This window comes from Panthera tigris, chromosome A2, assembly GCF_018350195.1.
Source record: "Panthera tigris isolate Pti1 chromosome A2, P.tigris_Pti1_mat1.1, whole genome shotgun sequence".
In the NCBI taxonomy this organism is placed as follows: Eukaryota; Metazoa; Chordata; class Mammalia; order Carnivora; family Felidae; genus Panthera; species Panthera tigris.
In genome coordinates, this window is record NC_056661.1 from 866,173 (window position 1) to 886,980 (window position 20,808).

The window sequence follows — 20,808 nt, forward strand, 5'->3', positions numbered from 1 at the left end:
CAGGAAGCGCTGGAGACCAGGGCCAGGCAGGGAAAGCGGAAGAACTTCTCACCAAGGGCGTGCCGTGAGCAGCGGGGCGGGCGTGCGATGGTCAAGCGTCCCCAAGGCCCCCTTTTCTGGGTCTTGGTTTTGGGGCCTCTCAGGCTTAAGCAGGCTCCCCTTCTTCAGGGGAAGAGAAACACCTCCGGGGATGCTCGGGGTCCCCCGTGTCAGGGTCCTGCTGTGGCACTTCGGAGCTCCCACGGAGCCCCGGACAGGGGCAGCCACGAGCAGCCTGGCTTCTGGGACGCCTCTTGCAGCCAGCCACCTCTGCTCCAGTTTTCTGAAAGTCGCTCTTTTGGAGCGAAAAGCCCTTTTCAAGATCCGCTCCTGTTCCATACGCCTGCCCATAGACGAAGCCTTCCAGGATGAAGGCAGCCAGCGAGGGCTCGGGTGGGAGACTGGCCAGCTTGTCCCCTCCCGGGAGCCCAGGCCAGGCACCCCCGTGATGGGGTGGGTCTCGGGTGGGTCCCGCACCCCGACGGGTAACCCGCCCCGCAGGAGCGCCCAGGCCTCGGACCGGGGCGCTCAGTAGGGGCACCACCAGAGGCCCCGTCTCCGGTCCGGGCCCTGCTGGGCAAGTGCTCTTCCGGCAGCGGGCCACTGTCTGGAGGGAACGGGGGGGGGGGGGGGGGGGGGGGGCTCTGCCGGAATCCTGCCCCCCCCCGCAGTTCACGCAGAGATGGGCGGAGACAGAAAGCAGCCGGGGTTCCACCATCTCCCTTGCGATGACGCGGGGAAGCAGGGTCGCCAGGGGCAAGGAGAGGTTGGACGGACCGGCCCTCGGGTGCTGGGGACCCCGCACGAAGTCCGGTCTGGGCTCCACGGCCGGGGCGAGCGGCACCCACACCGCCCCAGACCCGCCCCTCGAAAGGGGCCCGCGCCCGGCGACGCAGCTGTGTCTGTCACCCCCCACGCAGGCTGTGGGCCCCGGGGTCTCCGGGCCCCGGGGCGAGCCCAGGCCATGCGACCCAGGGGCCCGCGTCTGAGGTGTGCCGGGTCAGGTGTCTCGGGGGGGGGGGGGGGGGGGGGACCAAAGGTGCCGGGGAGCCGCGGGGCGCCCTGCCGGGGTGCGCGCTAAGGCGAGCTGGCGGGCCAGTCAGCCCAAGGAGGCGGCCACGGCCCCTGGGGGCGCCCCCTGCTTCAGCAGCCGGACTTCCCGCTCCAGCCCCTCGCCAGCCCGCCACAGGTCCTCACGCTTCTGCTTCAGCCCATCGCCCACCTGCTGCAGACGCTGATTCATGGCTACGTAGGCGCGGCTCTGCTGGTAAAGCTGCTGCCGCTGGGCCTCCGCGTCCTCCGCCCTCCCGGAGAGGCCTGGGGAGTCTGGGGACAGCACACAGCACCCCGGTCAGGGAGCGACAGGGAGAGGATCCGGCTGGGGGCACGGATCACAGAAGGGGCGGGACAGCCCTGTCCTGAGGCCCTGCCCGGGGATCGGCCTCCATGTCCTCCCGCAGAGGGGGCGGGGGCCACAATGGAGCCACAGAGCAGGCTGGCTCCCGCCCCACTCTCGTCCTGCAACCTTTTCCCTGTTCTCAAGACCTCGGGGTTGGGAGGAGGAGAATTGGGACACGCGTTTCCCAGCGGCCCCGCTTCCTAAAACAGCCCACGCCCGGCCACAGCAGAGACTCCACAGGGCTCAGGTCCCCTAGAGACATGTCAGATGCTCCCCACCTGCCTCAGACAGGAGCCCCGCCAGCAGGGGGAGCCCCTCTCCCTTCAGTGAGCCCAAACGCAGCCCGTGCCTCAGTCTCCCCACCGTCAGGATGCTGGGGGCCCTGGGCTCAAGCAGCCTTCCAAGAAGCAGCTGCAGGACGGGGATAAACACCAGCTGTGCCCCACCTGCCAGAACATTCTGGATGGTGGAAAGCCCTGCAGGTGAGCTGTCCAATACAGAACCAGCCACCAGCCAGGAGTGGTTCTCGAGCACGTGAAGCATATGGCCACACGGAGCAAAGAACCCAATTGTTACTACTTCCTAATTTTTTTTTTTTTAATTCCCAAAGCAGGGGCGGGTGGATGACTCTGTTGGTCAAGCGTCCAACTCTTGATTTCAGCTCAGGTCATGATCTCACAGTTCCAGAGTTTCAGCCCCGCGTCAGGCTCCGCGCTGAGCACGGCACCTGCTTAAAACCCTCTCTCTTCCTCCCTCCCTCTCTCAAAATAAGTAAATAAACTTAAAAAAAAAAAAAATCCCAAAACGTTTCTCACCATCTATGGCTTCACAAGACTTAACGGTGAATTCTCTCCCCACTAGACCAGCCCAAGGGCGGGCACTGGCCTCGACTTTGCTCACCTCCTGACCCAGTGCCCAGAGCAGCACCTGGCACGAGGCCGGCACCTTCTTCGGGAAGGTTGAACGAGTGAGCAAACGAACCTCATCAGGGCCGCAGCTAAGCGAGCGGGCTCTGTGCCAGGACGACGACACGGCCACTGAAATCCCAACTTCAAGCCATTCCCCTTCTCACCGAGTATTCTCCCCCACCGCCACTGAAAAACCCGTTTGTTCGTGTTTTTAATTTTAGGATTTTACTTTTAAATAATCCCCACACCGGGCGTGGGGCAGGAACCCACAACCCTGAGGTCCAGGGTCCGCGCGCTCCGCGGGCTGAGCCAAAAATCCATTTCTAGCTCCCTGGCTTTTTACCAGAACAGGCGACAACCGGGATGTGGCGGCGGACCCGACTGCGGACCCCCGTTCCATTCGCCCCTCTGCGGCTGCGCCCCACTTTACAGACGTGCGGCGGGAGCTCAGAAAGGGTAAGGACCGCGCCGAAAGCGAAGCTCCTAACTCCTCGGCTGCACAGCGCTTCTCCCCGCCCCTTGCCGCTGGGGTCTCAGGGTCGACCCCCCCCCCTCCGCTCGTGCCCGGGCTCCCCCTACCTTCCAGGGCCAGGGCGGTGAAAAACGGGGTCCTCGGAGGGCGCACCCCGCACGTCCTCCAGGATCTGCTCCACCGTGGGGGGCGCTGGGCGAGTGGGCAGTACCACCCGCTTCTTGGCCTTGGAACCCATCCCTGGAGGCGAGAGAAAAGGCAGTTGACGGGGGCGTCTACCTCTCGGCGTTTCCCTGGGCCCTTCCTCCGTCCAGTGAACTCCTACACACCCACCGGAGCCCCGTGCCCGGGGAGGCCCACCCTGCCCCGCCCCGCTGGGCTCGCTTCGCCCCTGGCCCTCCCAACGACCGACAACTTGGGGCCAGGGGTTTCCGCATCCGACTCCATCCCCGCCTCAGTTTCCCCGTGAACGCCCCGAAAGCACTACCGCCCGACCCAGGCGCGCGCACTGAGCCGCCAGCACCGCCGACAACCCACTTCCGCTTCCGGTCGCAGCACGGTCCCGCCCAGCAGGCACGTGACGCGTCCTTCGAGCCTCCTCCGGCACCTGCCCGCCGCTCGTCAGGAGGCCACACCCCCTCTTAAAGGCGCCGCGCCTCTAAAGGTCCTCAATGGTCTGACTGGACCTGGGAAGTACGTGACCTCAACCTCCCCGGCGCGCCAGGCCTGGAAGAGCATGGGGTGGGCAGGGGGTCCTGTCCCGGCTCCCCTCGCTGCGTAACAAAGCACCCAAGTCCCGGTTTTCTGCCCAAAGTGGGCAGGGCGCCCAACCCACGTGGCTGTCGTGGGAACAAAGTTAACTGCCCTCTCGAGGGGGCTGGCCTGGCCGCGCCAATTCCCCGGGAGGTGGCCAGAGACGCCGGACGGAGCTCAGCCTGCTAGATTCCATCACAGTTGCCCCTCTGGTCCCTAGCACCTCCCACCTCTGCCCTGCCTGGTTCCTCCCCCGACAGCTAGGACGGGAAGACAGGCTCAGAGACCAAGGCTGGTTTTGTGCCTTTTAACAGCTTTACTGGATGTTATCTACACATTACACAGTCCACCTGTTTAAAGTGTGCAATTCAATGGTTTTGAGAGAGATGTACAACCACCACCATAGTCTAATTCCAGAACATTCCATCACCCAAAAGACATCCCCATTAGTTATCACCTCCCCCCCCCCCCAGCCCCCACGAGTCCCCCCCTGTGTCCGCGGATGAGCCTGTTCTGGACGTTTCACACACTCGGACTTACACCCCGTGTGGCCTCTCGTGTCTGGTTCCCTCCCTCGGCGTCGTGTGTTCAGGGTCCTTCCGCGCGTGGCGTGGGCGCCTCGCTCCTGTTGCCGGCCGTGGGACGTGCGCGTGCACGGCGGACACGTTTATCTGTGGACGAGCGCGTGCGTGGACACACCTGAGTGACGTGCGCGTGCGCGATGGGCACATTGACCGTCCGTCCCTTGATGGGCATCTCGGTTGTTTCCATCTTCGGTTGTCGTGATTCCTCCTGCTGAGAATATCCCTGTAACGGTTTTGTGCAGATATATGTCGTTTCTCTTGGGGACATGCCTAGAAGCGGAACTGCTGGGTCATACGGTAACTCTGATGAATGGTTTACAGAACTGGTTTCCCGAAGTGTCTGCCCCCGGCGGACACATTTTGGGTGCTTGCTGTGTGCCAGTGGGAAGACGACCTCTCTCGATCTTACGTTGGGTGAAGCAAGTGCCAGGCTTGGTGCTGTTGCACAGATGAGGCCACCAAAACTGCAAGAAGGAGGCCAAGCACCCCTGGACGCATGGCCCGGCCCTGGCAGGTGCTCAGAGCCGCACACGTGCTCACAGCAGCAGGATTCACAATTCACGGGATGTAGAAACAGCCCGACTGTGCATGGATGGATGAATGGATCGACACACTGTCCGCCCACTCGGCCGCCAGCAGGAGCGAGGACACCCGCCGTCTGCAGGGCCGAACACACAAAACTCAGGGAGGGAACCAGACACGAGAGGCCACACCGGGTGTGAGTCCACGTGTGTGAAACGTCCAGAACGGGAAAATCCAGCTTGGGGGCCAGTGAAAGCAACATGCCTCCAGCCCATAATTCCCTCGGCCTCCTCACGACTCTCGGGGAGTAGAGAAGCAGCACGATTGTTATAACTTCATAGACCTACCTGCGGGGCGGGGAACAGCCGCACGCATGCTCATTTGGGACTCGTGCTTCTCTTCATTATCAGCGTCAAAGAGAAACACCCCAACAGGACGAGGGAAACTTAGGAGGAGTTAGGAATGCAGCACGCCGCCCTGGGAACCCCCCACTTCACTCCTGCCCCCACCAGACTGGGGGCCCCGGGCCCCAGCTGCCCCTTTTCCCTTGTGGGCCACAAGGTCCTCCAGGAGAAGACCGTTTCCAAGCGGGGTGCGGGGGAACCCCCAACCATGCCATGGGGACGGGGGCCTGCCCCTGCCCCAAAGGAGACCACAGACTTGGCACCTCCTCTTCAACCTTTATTTGCTAACTCCGAGGTCTGACATGGTGCCAGAGACTCTGGATGCTGTCATTGGTTCCCCTTGCCCCTCCCCCCCCACTTCTGGGGCTGGGAAGGGACGGCTGTCACAGCCCAGCCTCTGCCCCATCCCACCCTGCCCCCACCCCAAACCGTGTAGCTAGCCTTCTCTGTCTCTCTCTCTTTCACCCGGACTTGCCAATTTCGGGTTTGGGATTCCAGCAGGCCGCCCCTGGCCTGAGGGCCTCAGTGATTAGCCAGAGCCTCCGGGGGCGGGTCCCTGCACCCCCCGCCCAGGTTCCAGTCTGGAGCAAAGGAGCAGGATGGCAGTGCCTGCACAGACACACGTCTGCCCCCTACTCAGGTGTCTCTAGGTCCCGGTCAGCAGCTGGACCTGGGGTGGTGGTGGTGGGGGGGGGTGCCGCGCACAGCGGTGGGCAGCCTACAGCGAGGACGCTGCGGAGTGAGGGGCTCCCGAAGGCCACGGCCAGCGGGGCCAGTACCACGGCCCGAGCTCGGCCGCGGTGGCGGCCGGGGTGGGCGACTGCGGCGGGCTGGGGGAGGCCGCTGGGAGGGAGGGACGGGTCCTGAGCAGGAGCCTCGACGCTCGTCCAGCGTGGAGGCCGGGGGGGCAGGCAGTGCAGTTGAGCGGGGAGCGGCCGAGGCAGGTGTAGCAGGAGTCGCGGCAGCTCGAGCAGACGCACAGGGCGGGAGCGGCCGGGCCCGGCGGCGGTCACTGCCTGCCGGGTGTGGCCGAAGTACCTGGGCGGGCAGTAGGAGAGGCGGAGGTGGCCCAGGACGTGGGCGGGGCCGTGGCGTTCTGCGCGGGGTACACGTACGTTGGGGCGTGAGGCCAGGGCCCGCCGCCCCGTATGCCCTCCCGCCCCGGGCCGCACACGCACACTGCCCGCTGCTGCCGCCCCCCAGCGAGCAGGCCGTGCCGCGCCAGGCACTCACCCCGGCACGGCCCCTCTGTGTCCCGCCGCACACACGCGCTGCTGGTCACCTGGGGGCCCGGGGGCCGCGCCGTCATGTCCTCGGCCGTCCCGTACAGCAGCAGCTCGTAGCGGTACAGCGTCCCTGGGCGGGGGTCGCAGGCGGCACGGGGAAAAGGCGGAGAGGCTGTCGGCACCTGGTCCGCCCTCCTGGCTCCTCTCCCCGGCCGCCCCGCCCCGCCCCGGAGTCCCAGACGCTGATGGCCCCCAGGCCGGACGCCCACCGGGCGCCGGTAACTGGCATCTACTATTCTCCGAAGATACCCGCTCAGTGTCCCAGGGAGACCCCGGACCCCTCTGCAGCGGGGGATCCCAGGCCGGTCCAGGGCCCGAGGCCCCAGCCTGGGTGTCACTCTCACCCGTGTTGAAGTAGTAGCCCTTGTTTTCCAGGCCCAGCGTCCACGGGCCCCGCGGGTCCTCGTCCCAGAAGTGGGTGGACATAAAGATCCAGTTGTTGTAGCCTTGGCCGCTGACGTCCAAGGGTCTGGGGCAGGAGGCAGGGTGGGCGGGGGTGGAGGGGGGGCTTCACAGCCCCGAGGACGGTGGGGTCTGCAGGGCCGAGCACGGCTGCTGGCAGGGCTCCCGAGGGGGGAGGCGCGCCGGGTGTCCGGCCTGAGCAGACCCCCCCCCCCCCGACCCCACAGCACACTGCCCGCACCCGGGGAAGGACAGAGCGGCTGCCACGGGGCCAGGTACCCCACCCCTGCACCTGATGGCCACGAGCGTGGAGCGGGTGCCCATGGGGCTCGTGAGCGAGATCTCCAGGTCCCCGCGGCGACTGTAGGACAGCGAGAGCTGCACCTGCACGTGCTCCAGCGAGCGGATGTGGTTGGCTCGGCCGGCGCAGGCCGACACGTTCCTCCTCACTTGCGTCAGCGGCAGGATGGGGCTGGGGGCGGCGCGGGCTGTGAGCGCCCCTTCTGCGGGCCTGCTGGGGGGGGGGGTGGGCACCGGGGTCTGGGCTCACGTCGTGGAGCCCACCCTCTCTCTCGTCTCATAGATGGGGAAAGTGAGGCAACGGGTGCTGGGCCCCACGCGTCTGTCACCCCCTCCCCCGCGGCGATGACGGGTGCGGGGAGAGGACAGGCGGGCACGGCGGAGGGGCGGCGGCGGAGGGCTGCTCACGTGGGGGTGTGTACGATCTGAATGACGCACTTCTGCTGGCGCTGTGTGGGCAGCCACGTTCGAGCCATGTCCACCAGCAGCCTGGCATCCAGCAGCCCATAGCCATAGTGGTGGCTCACTGCGTGGACGGGCGGCGGTCACTCGCCCTGGGGGCGTGGCGTCCCCCCCTCCGCCCAGCCCCGCCTCACCTTGGCGCCCCACGCCGTTGGTCCTCCAGTCCTCAGCCTGGAGCTGCGCGGGTCTGGACGCACGGACCACCAGGTGCTGCATATCCCTCCATGTCAAGAACGGGCTGGGGGCAGGCGAGGGTAGGTGAGCTGGGGCCATGCTGGGCGGGGGGGGGTGGGGCGAGCGCAGTAAGCGGGGTCCCCTCCAGCACCTACTTGGCCTCCAGAGCCAGGGCGATCATGCCCGCGGCCAGCGGGGCCGACGCCGAGGTGCCCGTGTGTTTGTCCGTGCACCGGTGGTGCAGATCCGTGGTGACCTGGGGGCAGAGACGGGGACTTGGGGGGGACCGGTGCACAGGGAGACCCTGCCTTTGTGCAAAATGCATCAAGGATTCAAGAAGGTGCCGCAGAGGGGCGCCTGGGTGGCGCAGTCGGTTAAGCGTCCGACTTCAGCCAGGTCACGATCTCACGGTCCGTGAGTTCGAGCCCCGCGTCAGGCTCTGGGCTGATGGCTCGGAGCCGGGAGCCTGTTTCCGATTCTGTGTCTCCCTCTCTTTCTGCCCCTCCCCCGTTCATGCTCTGTCTCTCTCTGTCCCAAAAATAAATAAAAAACGTTGAAAAAAAAAATTAAAAAAAAAAAAAAAAAGAAGGTGCCGCAGAGGCACCTCCGGGAACGGGGCCCCGGGCGCCACCCAGGTCACACAGCTGGGCAGCCTGCCCCACCAGAGAGACAGGAGGGTAGACGAAGGGGTGAGGACACTGGGGCCTGGTCTTGGGACCCCTCTGTGTTCCAGGTGCCACAGGGCAGCCCCGGGAGGGGGGAAAGTGGGGGACGGGACGGAAGGTGGGGGGAGGGGACGGGCAGGACGGGGTGGGGGAGGGGAGGCGCCAAGGGGGAAGACAACAGAGTCGTGGGGGGAAGGTGGGACCAGGACAGAGGGGAAGGGAAAGGAGACAGGGGGAGGGGAGGGAGGGGAGGAGGGGAGGCGGAGGCGGGCGCGGAGGGGTGGGCCTCCCCCTGCCCCCGGGGCCCCCCCCTCCCCGGCACTCACGATCTGCGGGTCGGTGGCCACGCCGCTGCTGTAGGTGGTGGTGAGCGTGGAGGCACAGGCCTCGCTGTACCAGGGCACGCGGCCCTCGCGGGTGGTGCTGCCCACGGAGAGCGTGTACACGCTGTTGGTGTACCCGTCGCAGTTGCAGTTGTCGTAGTGCAGGCCGCCGTTGCCTGACGCCCAGATGAAGAGGGTGCCCAGCCCACCGCGGCCCTGCACGCAGGCACGAGGGAGCGGATGGGCGCGCCGGCCTCCAGGGCCGGCCCAGGCCCCCCGAGGGCCCCCGGGGTGGGCTCACCTTGGTCACGCCGCGCCTGAAGGCCTCGCGGGTGAGGACGCCCGGGCCGTCCACCGTGCGGCCGTCGTCCTCGGGGCCCCAGCTGGCGCTGTAGATGTGGATGTGCTGCGGCTGCAGGCTCAGCGACTGGGCCTCGATGACGTCCGTGATGGTGCCGTCCAGCATGCGCACGCCTGCAGGGGTGGGCGTCCGGCCTCCGCGGTCAGCCCCGCCGCCCCCCCCACCAGGCCCCCTCTGGCGCGGGGGCGTCTGCGCGGGGCTCAGCTCTCCCCCTACCTGAGCTCGGGCCCTGCATCCCCCAGAGCCGCCTGACTCTGCCCGCAATCCCCGGGCGCCCCGTGCCGTCCGGGCCGCCCTCCGTCCCCGGGGTGCGGGAGCCGGGCCCCGATACCTCCGATCCGGGCATTGTAGGCGACGCCCGCTCCACAGAACCCGTTGTTGGCGATTGCGGCCACTTCCCCGGCACAGCGGGTCCCGTGCCTGGCGCCAAGGCAGAGAGGGGGGCCAGTCCCAGCCCCCCCGGCTCCCCACAAGGCACTGGCGCCGCCCGCACACACCCCGCAGGACGCCGGCTCACCGGTTCTCGTCGCCGGGCGTGTATCGCGGCTGGGGGTCCGGGTCGTAGTCGTTGAAGTCATAGCTGGCCAGGGGGTCCTGGGGGCCGAGCGGGGGCGTGAGGGACGGGGGCAGGCCGCGGGACCTGGCGCAGCCCCCACCCCGGTCCCCACGGTCTCACGTAGTTGGCCCAGAGGTCCGGGTGGTCCTTCTCGATGCCATCGTCCAGGACAGAGATCACAATGCCCCGGCCCGACAGCCCCTGGCTCCAGACCTGCAGGACGTTCAGGTCCGGCCGCACCTTGTTGTTCTGGGCACGGCAGGGGCTGGGGTCAGCGGGGCTCCGGCCCCGCCCGGCCCCACCGCCCGGCCCGGCCCGCTCACCAGGTACCACTGCTTGGAGAACCAGGGGTCCGTGGGCACCACCACCGAGCGCTTCACACGCCGCCGCAGCGTCTGCTGCTTGAACCACTGCACCTGCAGACAGGCGCGCAGTGCAGGAGGGCGCCGGGCCCCCAGAGCCAGCCCGCCCTCCACCCCTCCGCCCCTCCACCCGCCGGTGCGGCTCTCACACCCGCGCACCTGCCAGGGCCCTGACCGGCTCCACCAAGCCTTTCCCACCAATTCCGGGCCGCGGGGCCCGAGTCTGCCTCCAGGGTCTGCGTAGGTCTCCTCCCCAGGCCCACCAGGGGACGACTCTGTGTGGGCCGCGGCTGGAGCGGGGGTGTGTCTGGGTCGCCCGCTGCTTGTCCCGGGTCCGTCATGGTGTGGGACGGGGCCCGGGACCTCGTGCTTGCCGAGGCTGCTCTCTGGGGTCCCCGTGTGCCTGGGGCTCTGCCTTCAGAGGGGACCAAGGCCCTAGCACCAGTCCCAGGGCCCACTGCTCTTGAGGCCCAGCCCTATCCCTTCCCCAGTCCCTGTTCTAGATCCTTCTGCCCAAGATCTGCCCATCTTCCTCCTGTAGCGGCCACTCCTCGTAAGACATCCCTGGATGGCCATACCTGCCTCCGCCCTGGTTCCCCACCTGCCCCCCTGCCTCTCTACGACACAGTAACATCACTCTCTGCAGAGCCCCTCCCATGCTGCCCCCCTCTCCAGGGCCCACAAAGCCCTGCCTATCTGGCCCCCACCAGCCTCCCTCTGCTGCAGTCACAGTGGCTGCCTCACCCCAGGGCCTTTGCACACAGCCATTCTGCCTGCCCCAGGTTGGTCTTCCTCAGACCTTTTTGCCCTTCTTTCTTCCTTGTTGATCTCCACCCCCCCCCCGCCCTGCCCCGCCCTGAACCAGCTCTTGTGCCCTCACCCTCATCCCAGTGATGGTGCAATTGTCTCCCCATGTGCCCAGCTCCAGACTTGGGAGCTGGCCCCAATTTCTCTCTGTCCCACACGTCTAATCCACTGGCAAGCCCTGGCCTCTCTCGTGCAAACCACACCTTGAACTGGCAACTTCTCCCCGTTCCCAGTTTTCCCAGTGGGTTTCAAGTTATCAAGCCTCTTGCCTCCATGCTGATCAGCCCCCAGCCCAAACCCCATCTTGGCTCCTGAGGGTTTCCAAACTCAGCCTCAAGTCCCCAGCTTGGCATCTAAAGCCTTTTCCCAATCTGGCACCTCTCTGAGCATCTCACAGCCTCACCGGCTGACTTCAGGCAGGATTCCTACTCCCGGTCATAAAAAGGACCAATTCCCTTCTCTCCATCCCGTGAACTAGAATGTTATCTGCCGAACCCTGACCTTTAGGGTGAGAGAGAAGATGGGGGTGGGGGGGGCCAAAAAGAAATGCTGACAGTGTGCCAAGGCCCCGAGGTGAGCTCAGCACGCACACGTGCCCTGTTGCTGTCCACGGATGGTCCCCATCGTACAGACTGGGGGACCAAGTGGAAACCGAGACTCAGAGAGGGCAGGTGGCTTGGATAACAAGTGGCTGAGCAGGCTCACCTTGGGGTCTTTTTTCAGGCGCAGGCGATGGCCCCAGTGTGGGCTCAGGGACTGCTGGACCACGCCCCGGTGCCGCAGGTGGAAGTACTGCCCGTCAGGAAAGATCTGGGAACGTGAGGGGGCATCCGCAACGATGGCACCTGCCTCCGAGTCCCCAGGACAGTGGCCAACATCCTCCCCCAACCAGGTGCGCCGCTGGGGGCTTCAGGTGCCCTCTGGGGGTCCCAGAGTCTGAAGCTGGTCGAGGCCTGGGTGAGCTGGGGGTCCTCGATATCTTGGGTACCCCTCCCGTCTGCCGGAGGGGTGTCCAGCCCCTGACTCTCCTGTCCCTTCGGGTGCCACCCACCTGCCCCAGGTAGACGAAGCCGAATTTGCGCGCCAGGCGCTCGGCCTCCCGGTAACCCTGGGACACCCGCACGGCCCAGCTGCTGACATAGATGGGGACCCGGGCCGAGGACCACCCCACAGGCAGGGGGCCAACGAGGGCCAGGCCCAGAGCCAAGGCAAGGCGCAGCCAGAGCGCAGTCCAGGCGGGCCGCATGGCGGCGGGGGCGGGGCCGGGGCGGGGCCTCCGAAAACCCCTCCCCCCGGCCAAACCGCCGAGTGGGCCCAAGCGCCCGCCCCGCCCCCGGGGCCATAGCAACCCCTGAAAGGCGTCAACTCCCAGGGGGCCTTGCGGCTGTCTTTCCCGCCCCCCCCAACCTACCTCAAGGAGCGCGAAGATCCGGCCGAAGACGGGGCAGGGGGGGCGGGGAACACCCCCGCCCTGGTCTTCCACAGATCCAAACCCTCTGGAGCCTCAGTCTCCCTCATTTGTACAGTGACCAAAACTTCCGACCGACCTAGAGGAGAGTGTTCAAGGCTGCTACCCCTGTCCCGCCCCTTTATCCCCGCCCCCTTGCCTGCCCACCCCTCCCTCTAGAATTAGTCCTGCCTCCTACCCGGCCCAACCGGAATTGTTCTTCTGAGTAAGTCCCGCCTCCCCAGCTTAGCTCCGTCCCATCCCCCCCCTCCTCCGAGAGTCTGTCCCCAGCCCCTTTATGGTCAACCCCGCCCCTCCTCTGTTCTCGCCAATCAGCTCTGGCCTTTCTCCAGTTCCTCCTGCCAGCTCCGCCCCTCGGCACCCTTCTCTCCTCCTCCCCCAGCTCCACCCCCGCAACGGCTCAGCCAATAATCCCCGGCCATGACCCCACCCCTCCAATCAGCTACGTCCCGCTTCCGCTCCGCCAATCGGCACCCTCGGCCTCCGCGCCCCGCCCTCTGCCCCCGGCGTCGCAGCTGGGGCGGCCGCGGCCCGCCAGAGGGCAATGCGGCGGGGGAGAAGGGGCAGGCCCCACCTCCTTTGTCCGCCCTGCCCTCCCATTGGCCGGAGTGGGGGGCAGGGGGCGGAGACCAGCGCAGGGGCGGAGACCAGCTCGGGGGCGGAGCGGGGCTTCTCGCACCTGGGTAAAGCGGCACGCGCGCTGCGGGGCAGGTGTGCGGGGCCGCGGTCGAGCTCGGGCTGCGAGGCCCCGGCTCGCCGGTGTCATGGACGGCCTGCGCCATCGCTTCGAGCACTTTCTGGAACAAAGGAACTTGGCCACCGAAGCGCTAAGGGCGCTCGAAGCCAAGACAGGTGTCGACAAGCGGTACTTAGCCACGGGTGAGCAGTCCGGGGCGCTCTGGGCTCCTGTCCCATTTCGCCGATGGGCACACTGAGGCCCTGGGGCAACGGGGTCCCGGGCCTGGCCCCTTCCGGCCGGCGTCTTCTGCAGGGTCCGGGCTCGGACGGTGGGGAGCACCCCCCTGGTGAGACAGATCCTGAGGGGTCGTGGACCAGGACTTTGCGTCTGCCCGCAGCCCCTCCTCTGCCCCCACCCTGCGACCTCTGGCTAGTGTCACTCCCTCTCTCAGGCCCAGTAGTACCTCCACACCAGTCCTCAGGTCTGGAGACCGTTCGCTGCCCCCTCCGTCGCGGCCCTGGGTGAATTCCAGGCCGAAGTCCGGTTCTTCCAGTTGTTCTGTCCACCCTGGGGGAGGAGAGAGCGGCGGGTAGACAGCCAGTGCCCTGGGAGTCTTGCCACACCCCCGTCCCACAGGAACATCAGCCTGGAAGCAAGTGTAGAGATTTTTCCCTCCCCCATGCTCCTCGCCAGGAGGAGAAGGGTCACTCCCATTCCCTCCCCCCATTGTTTTCCTACCAGTCACCTCCCCTGGGCGTGCCCTGTCCCTCTCCCACCCTGTGCTTTGGCCCACTGTGCCCAACTAGTCGAGCTGGGTTGTTTGACCCTGTGGTGGGGTTGGGCAAATATTGGCTGGGGGGCCATAGAGCGGGGAGCCAGCCCTTCTGACTGCTACCCCTCCAGTCCCCCTCCTCTTCCTCTTCCTCAGTGGCCTTGGATGCCCCCTGCCACTCTCCCAAACTGTCTAGTAAGTACTCCTTAAACGCTCCCTCCCCTCTTTTTCCATGTCCCAGGCCCCATGCCACCTCTTCCAGGAAGCCCCCTGGAGCGAATTCCAGGAACACTTTGTCCAGAAGTGGGGGGAGGGGGTTGGGTGAGGACAGGGAAGTATGTACTGAGCACCTTCTGTGTGCAGATCCCAGCAGTCCACTTTCCTCCCATTTTCCCCCAGCTGGGGAATCCGTGCCAGGCAGGGAAGGTCCACAGTTTACTCCCCCAGGCCTTCAGTGCCCAGGCCATGTCAGCCTAGCCAGGAACCTGTCCCTGGGAGCAGGCCCTGACTTCTCTGCTGACTTTCCACATCCCTGATACCCGTGGGCAGGACTTTAGTCATAGAGCACTGGGGAGGGGCCTATCGGGGAAGCTGGGAGGCACGGGGGGGGGGGGGAGGGGGAAACTGAGGCCCAGAGAGTCAGGGGCTTTGTGGAAGGCTGCCTCTGCCCCCCCCCTCCATCTGGAGCATTCACCCCTCCCTACCCACCCCCCTCCCTGAGCCCTGTCTGTTGCTGATCTCTGGGATGGTGCCCCCCCTCAAATGTCCAAGGTCATCCTCCCGTTGCTGAGGCTGCAGGAATAGGGATTGAGGGAGAGGTGCCCTGGGAAACCTGCTCCCCCCAACTAGCAATTGGGGGTGACATCCCCCTTGGGCCCCACCTGCCCCAGATGGTCAAATCCCCAGCCCAGGTAACAAAGGAAACCCAGATGAGGCAGTGACCAGACCTCCTGGGGCCAACTGGGGAGGCCCCCTTCCCTGTCCTGACCCCAGACCCTAGGGATAAAGACTAACCCAGGTGGAGGGAAGGGAGGGGGTGCCCTTTGGTACGCAAGTGACCTCTGTCTCTACAGATAACCGCCTGGGGAGGAGGCCGGAGGCTGTAAAATGCTCCCAGGAGCCCAGAGGCTCTCTGAGTGACCTTGGTCCCCCCTCCTCCCAGCTGCCCTGTTGTTCTGGCCAGTGAGTGAGACACAGCAGGGAAGCACAGAGACCTGCGCACTTAATGAAGGCAGTGTTTACCAGGACTGTTTGCAAAGCAGCTAACACTCCTGGCTCCCCACCTCCCCCAGCAGTGTGTGCTCCGGGCCCGTCACTGGGAATGTGTTTGTACCCCCAGAAGGTGCTCAGCAAACCTGTAGAAAAGAGGAGGTCTCTCTGTTGAGTGGTATTAGCTATCCCCAAGGCCACCTGAGGAGGCAGGGTCATTACCACCCCATTGACAGATGGGGAAACTGAGGCTCCAAGCAGAGAGAAAGACTTGCTCGGTGTCACGCAGTGAGTGGAAAAGCAGAGGGCTCTCCTGGGTCTGGGGGACGCTACCACGTTCAGCTGTCTCCCACTAAGACAACAGCCCCCACTTGAGGCTATGCTGTCCCCCTCGGGGTACTGAACAATGTCTGGGGACATCTGTGGTTGTCGCGGCTGGGGGCGCTCCTGGCACGGATGAGTGGGGGCCAGGGATGCTGTTCAGCCCCCGCAGTTCCCGGGGCGCCCCCACAAAAGATGTTCTGGCCCGGATTGTCTGCGGTGGCCAGGATGAAAAACCGTATTGAGATAAAGATTACCAATGTTGCCTTTCTCTGCTCACTGGGAATCAAGTCGTCTTTTTTTAATGTTCATTTATTTTTGAGAGGGAGAGAGACAGAGCTTGAGCGGGGGAGGAGTCGAGAAAGACAGACACACAGAATCCGAAGCAGGCTCCAGGCTCCTAGCTGTCAGCACAGAGCCCGATGCGGGGCTCGAACTCACGAGCTATGAGATCTTGACCTGAGCCGCCCAGGCGCCTCCGGGAATCACATCTTAATGAAGGAATGAACAGCCTTACTTCTAGGTTTTTCTCCCATTGTTTGCATTCAAATACTGGGCGTTTGTGCCCGGCCCTCCCCTCGGGACCCAGAGTAAGGCAGTTATGATTGGAGATGGTCACTTACTCATTCAACACGTGTTTATTGGGCAACTACTCTACCCATCAGGGCCAAGGTCCCCACCTGCCCTTGGGGAGTTCACAGTTCGGGGGTGGGGGGTACCGACTGATAACTGGTTGCACATACGAGGAGACACGGGGCTCAGGGCCATAGTAGGCGTCACCAGGGCGCTGCGGGGGCAGCAGGCCTATCCCGGAGGGGTCTCTCGTAGGGGCAGCGACTGTGGCAGACTGGGTCTGCCAGGCCAGGAAGAGGCCTCCGGTGCCGGGGTCGGCTCGGAGCGCGCCGCCCTGCCCACACCCTCTCCTCCCGCAGGAGCCGCCACTCTGCTAAGCCTGTATCTTCTGTTCGGCTTCGGGGCGTCTCTACTGTGCAATGTAATCGGATTTGTGTACCCAGCATATGCTTCGTGAGTGCCCGCTGGCTGTCCGGGCGTTGGGAGGGGGTGTCGGGGGCTCTGGACAGCCCCTGACTCTGTGCGCCTCCCCGCCCCCAGAATCAAAGCAATCGAGAGCCCAAGCAAAGAAGACGACACTGTGTGGCTCACCTACTGGGTGGTGTATGGACTGTTCGGGCTGGCCGAGTTCTTCAGCGATCTACTCCTGTCCTGGTTCCCTTTCTACTACGCGGGCAAGGTGGGTGGCCCCCGGGACACACGCAGGACTGGGGGCCCCCGGGAGCAGGCAGGTGCCCGGGAGGCCAGGGGTGTGAGGGGGAGACCCGGCCCCTTCTCTGCGGAGCTAGCCCCCCGCCCCCACCGGGGGGGTCTGACGGAGGCGGTCCATCTGGTGGGGGAGGCCCGCCCTGCACGGGTCTTGACGACCCCCGCCCTGTGCCTGCAGTGCGCCTTCCTGTTGTTCTGCATGGTTCCCGGGCCCTGGAACGGGGCTCACATGCTGTATCATCGCGCGATACGGCCGCTGTTTCTAAAGCACCACGAGGCCGTGGACAGCGTCGTGAGAGACCTCGGCGGGAGAGCCCTGGACGTGGCAGTGGGAATAACCCGGGACGGTGTGTGCTCACAGGGTGCAGGGGCGTCTGTCTGCCGCAGGCCCTGTCCGTCTGTGCCCCCCACCCGCCTGCCCCTGCCCGCTTTCCCTCCTGCCCCTGCCCGGCCCCTGTCTGGCCTCCGTGTGGCTGCACCCCCTCACTGTCAGCCTCTCTCTCCTACGCTTTCGGGAACCAGTCCTGCAGACCCTGGCCCGCGGCCGGGCTCTCGTCACCCCCGCCGCTGCCCTTGGAGCCGAGCGTACGTACTCCCGGGCCTGGGCGGCAGGGCCTGCGTGTGCGGGCGCTGTCCCCGCGGAGGGTGGGAAGACGGCCCCGGCCCCGGCCCGGCCGGGGGCGGCCGCCTTGCCCCCGACCGACTCCCTGCGGCCCCGGGGCCGGGCCTGCCTCACCCCCCCACGGCCTCTCTCTGCAGCCCAAGCAAGCGTGACCCAGCCCCAGAAGGACAAGTGAAACCCTCGTCCAGCCGCTACGCAGACCTGCCGCCTGGCGAGCTGGGGGGCACGTCACACCCCAAGCCCTCCACGAACTCCTCGACCGACGCCTCAGGGCAGCCCCCCGCCAGCCCCGCCTCCCCGAGCAAGCCGCTCCCCGGGAGCGCCTCCCAGACCACCTCGGGCCAGTCCCCGCCGGACCCCCCGGCCGGCGGCTCCCGGCTGCCCTCCAAGTCTCAGAACCGGCTTCGGCTCCGGGCACGAGTGAGCCCCTCCGGCCGGCCGCGCCCCCAGTCATCTGTCACCTCCTCGGGCCAACCCCAGCCGGCCCCCCAGCCCGCGGGCCCCAAGCAGCGCACCAGCACCTCCCCCAGCCGGGGCCCCCCCGTGGCGCAGCCCCCCGAGAAGACCTCGGATGGGCCGGGGGAGCCGGCCCCCCAGGCCTCCAAGGGCAGCCCACCGCCCACCAGCAGCACCTCGGCGCCCCAGCTGCCGGCCCCCTGCCTGTGCGGGTCCTCGGCCGAGTACACGTCCGAGTCCACCACGGAGGTCACGTGCAGCTGGCCGCACCTCAGACACGGGCTCCGCTGCCTGCAGCACTGCTGGCGGCTGAAGCATCTGGCCTGCTAGGGGGGCTCAATAAAGCTCATCCGACGACCCGTCTGGCCGTGTCCTCGGGGGTGGGGGAGCCCCTGGCCGGCGTCTCCTGATCCGGAGCCGACGCCGTGTGCCCCGCTTCGCAGACGAGGAGACTGAGGCCCGGAGAGGCGCCCCCGCCTGCCTGAGGTCTTGCCACGGGGCTGAGAAGGATCACAGAGGAGAGCTCGAGAGAGAATTGGCATCTGAGTCCTTTATTTGGGAGGGGGTCCTGGGGAAAGGACGGAAGAGGGCGGGTGTGCGATGGGGGGAGAAAGGAGCCCTGGGGGCCGGTGTCACAGACACGCCTGAGGCTTTCCCTGCCCCCGTCCCACCAGGGGTGGGCGGGGGGCAGTGGTCCTCCCCTCCGGCCCGCGCCCCCTGCCAGCAGCACCTGGCCCAGGACCACAGGGCGCCTCCAGCCAAGGTGGGGGGCTGGAGACTGGGGGGAGACGGGGGGTGTCGCCCGCAGGGCCTCCTACAGCCCGTGGCTCCTCTCCTGTCTCGTTTTGTCTTTAGTTGGTTTCTTTTCTTTTTTTTTTTTTTTTAAGTTTACTTCTTCTGAGAGAGAGAATCCCAAGCAGGCTCCCCGCTGCCAGCGCAGAGCCTGACGCGTGGCTTGAACTCACGATCCCTGAAATCATGACCTGAGCTGAAACCGAGAGCTGGACGCTTAACCGGCTGAGCCCCGCCCAGCGCCCCTAGTCGGTTTCTTTTTCGACACCAACATGACCCTGATCGTAAAACCAGGCAGAGACACAAGGAAGGAAGGAAGGTGCCCAGCCCGTTGTGTGGATAGAGACGCGAAGAGTCTAAGAAAGGGCAAACTCAATCCCACGGCGTCTTCAAAACAATAGAACACCCCCCATTCGAGGTGGGGTTCCTGGAAGCAGAGCCCGAGTCGGAAGCTGGGTGGGTGGGGGGGCCGCTGAGCAAGGAGCTGGTCTCGGCTGGGAGACCCGACCCTGAGCAGGAAGTGCACCCTGGAGTTCTGGCCCAAGGCAGGCGGGGTGTCACCTGTGTCTCCTCCAGAGTCTCAGCCCCACCCGAGAGGGGGCTGTAAGCTCATGGCTCGTCCCATCCAAAGGCAAGTCCCCAGCCAGGCATCTGCAGACACACTAGGAAGGCCCCGGGGCCCCGCAGCGTCCAGCTCGGTCAGCCCCTCACCCAGGACCTGCTTCGCCAAGATCCCAGTTGGTCACAGCCCCGGGGGAAACACGGAGGAGCGTCAGGATGAACGAGGCGGATGCTCACAAGGCTTATACCTCCGTGGTTCTCCGCTGGGGGTGATGCTGCCCCAGGGGCATCAGACGATGTGGACACACTTGAGGTGTCTGTGCCGTGTCCCACAATCCCTCTCCCTGCCCCGGCAGTCCCAGCTTGTCCGCAGCTGGTGGTGGCCGCCGGCGAGCGATGGGTCCGATTCATTCGTTTGATCATTCAGCAACTATTGAGCACCCACTGTATGCCAGGCACTGTTCCAACAGTCAAGGGAAGAGTGATGGCCCAGAGAGAGAAAAAAATCTCTGCTCCTGAGGATTTGGGGAGGCGATGATCAGCATGATAAACACGGATGTCAGAGGGAGGTGAATGTTCCGGGGAAACATGCAGTGGGGAGGTGGGGGGTGGCGGCAACAGTATCAGGAACAGTCAGAGAAGGACCTGTCTGCGGGAGTGACATTTGAGTAGAGGCATGAAGGAGATAGGAAAGTCAGGTCAGAGGCACGAGTCTTGCGAAAGCCAGGGCAAAAGTGATCCGGGCAGAGAGAAGAGCACGCACAAAGGTCCTGAGGTAGGACTGTGCCTGGCGGGCTAGAGGAAGAGTGGGGTGGTCAGCGTGGATGGAGCTGAATGAGGGGGAGAAGGGAGGGGAGTCTGGGGTGAGCCTGAGCACACGGACACCCGGAAGGCATGGTGAGGACTTTGGGTTTTGCTTGGGGACGCAGGCTTCGCTGGGATCGAGGGTAATCATTCAGGAGTCCCCCGCCCTGCTGAGAGATCCACACGGGTTTTGGGGACAGGGATCTGGGAATCTGCTTTTCACTGGCCCAACTGTCTGAACAACGTGGGGTGGCCGTAGTCCGGGGAAAGGGTGGCGGTACCGGGCTCTCTCTGCACCTGGCGCTGTCCCCCGCCATCCAAGGGGGACAGCACAATGGGCTCTAGAGGTGTCCCTCCAAAGATGGTCCCCGGCCCACCCAGGGTCAGCTCACCACGTGGCAACAATGACATCTAGTCCCTCGGACTTGTTTTGTTTTTCACTTAAACATACGGAAGAGTGTCAGCAGTGACTCGGGGACAACATGGCCCCTCCCAGCCACCCGGCAGTGGCCACGTGCTTCCCTGTCCGGCTCAGAGCCGTGTCTATCAGACGCACCGCGTCGCTGGAGGGGTCGCTCACACGGTAGTGTCTGGGGCTGGTGGACAGGATTCATTTGGCTCGTGCGCACCATCCACCATCGATGGAATGGTCTCCAGCTTGTGGTTACTGCGACTCAAGCTGCCAGGAACATTCTAGAACCGGCCTTAGGTGAGCAGAGCTCTGGTTTCCTCGGGGCGCACACCTGTCAGAGAGTGCAGGGCGAGCATTTCTGAGTGTCGTGGGGTGGCTGGAAAGAGCCACGAGCACGCTGGGAGGCTTAAAATCACAGACATTTATTCTCCCACATTCTGGAAGCGGAGGTCAGGGTGTGGCAGGACCGAGCTCCTCCCTCGGCAGGCTCCAGGGCAAGGTCCTGTCCGCCTGTCCCAACTCCTGGAGGCCCCAGGCGTCCCTGGGCTCGTGGCCGCGTCCCTCCAGTGCCTGCCTCTGTGGCCATGTGGCTGTCTCCTCTGTCTCCGTCTAACAAAGACACTTGTCCCTGGGTTTAGGGCTCACCTTGGTA

At 65.4% G+C, this 20,808-nt stretch overlaps 3 protein-coding genes across 11 annotated transcripts; 1 reads left to right on the top strand and 2 right to left on the bottom strand.

The window, feature by feature from the left end:
* Window positions 1–680: 680 nt before the first annotated feature.
* On the bottom strand, window positions 681–3,369 carry CA2H19orf25 (chromosome A2 C19orf25 homolog). The gene is given in 4 exon segments (XM_042977579.1): window positions 681–1,365; window positions 2,926–2,947; window positions 2,949–3,058; window positions 3,306–3,369. Coding segments are annotated over 3 exon segments (357 nt in total). The 5' UTR covers window positions 3,057–3,058; window positions 3,306–3,369; the 3' UTR covers window positions 681–1,138.
* Window positions 3,370–3,414: 45 nt separating this feature from the next.
* Window positions 3,415–12,087, bottom strand: PCSK4 (proprotein convertase subtilisin/kexin type 4). 7 transcript variants are annotated; one of them, XM_042977569.1, is made up of 17 exons: window positions 11,831–12,085; window positions 11,485–11,589; window positions 9,934–10,026; window positions 9,731–9,859; window positions 9,572–9,648; window positions 9,386–9,474; window positions 8,995–9,167; window positions 8,697–8,909; window positions 7,861–7,961; window positions 7,666–7,769; window positions 7,478–7,595; window positions 7,062–7,283; window positions 6,712–6,836; window positions 6,315–6,437; window positions 5,025–6,177; window positions 4,112–4,813; window positions 3,430–3,544 (listed from the first exon to the last, which is right to left on the bottom strand). In XM_042977569.1, exons 1-15 carry the CDS (start codon window positions 12,023–12,025, stop codon window positions 5,714–5,716), a joined length of 2,331 nt encoding a protein of 776 aa, XP_042833503.1. In that variant the 5' UTR covers window positions 12,026–12,085; the 3' UTR covers window positions 3,430–3,544; window positions 4,112–4,813; window positions 5,025–5,713. The 7 variants fall into 7 exon arrangements, with proteins under 7 accessions (XP_042833506.1, XP_042833505.1, XP_042833502.1 ...); XM_042977571.1 differs by having other exon boundaries at window positions 3,423–3,544; window positions 4,112–6,177; window positions 7,062–7,241; XM_042977568.1 differs by having other exon boundaries at window positions 3,424–3,544; window positions 4,112–6,177.
* An 832-nt stretch (window positions 12,088–12,919) lies between these two features.
* Window positions 12,920–17,397, top strand: REEP6 (receptor accessory protein 6). 3 transcript variants are annotated; one of them, XM_042977576.1, is made up of 6 exons: window positions 12,920–13,126; window positions 13,855–13,893; window positions 16,161–16,254; window positions 16,342–16,480; window positions 16,688–16,856; window positions 17,269–17,397. In XM_042977576.1, exons 1-6 carry the CDS (start codon window positions 13,012–13,014, stop codon window positions 17,304–17,306), a joined length of 594 nt encoding a protein of 197 aa, XP_042833510.1. In that variant the 5' UTR covers window positions 12,920–13,011; the 3' UTR covers window positions 17,307–17,397. The 3 variants fall into 3 exon arrangements, with proteins under 3 accessions (XP_042833510.1, XP_042833512.1, XP_042833511.1); XM_042977578.1 differs by lacking the exon at window positions 13,855–13,893 and adding an exon at window positions 17,032–17,094; XM_042977577.1 differs by lacking the exon at window positions 13,855–13,893.
* The last annotated feature ends 3,411 nt before the right edge of the window (window positions 17,398–20,808 follow it).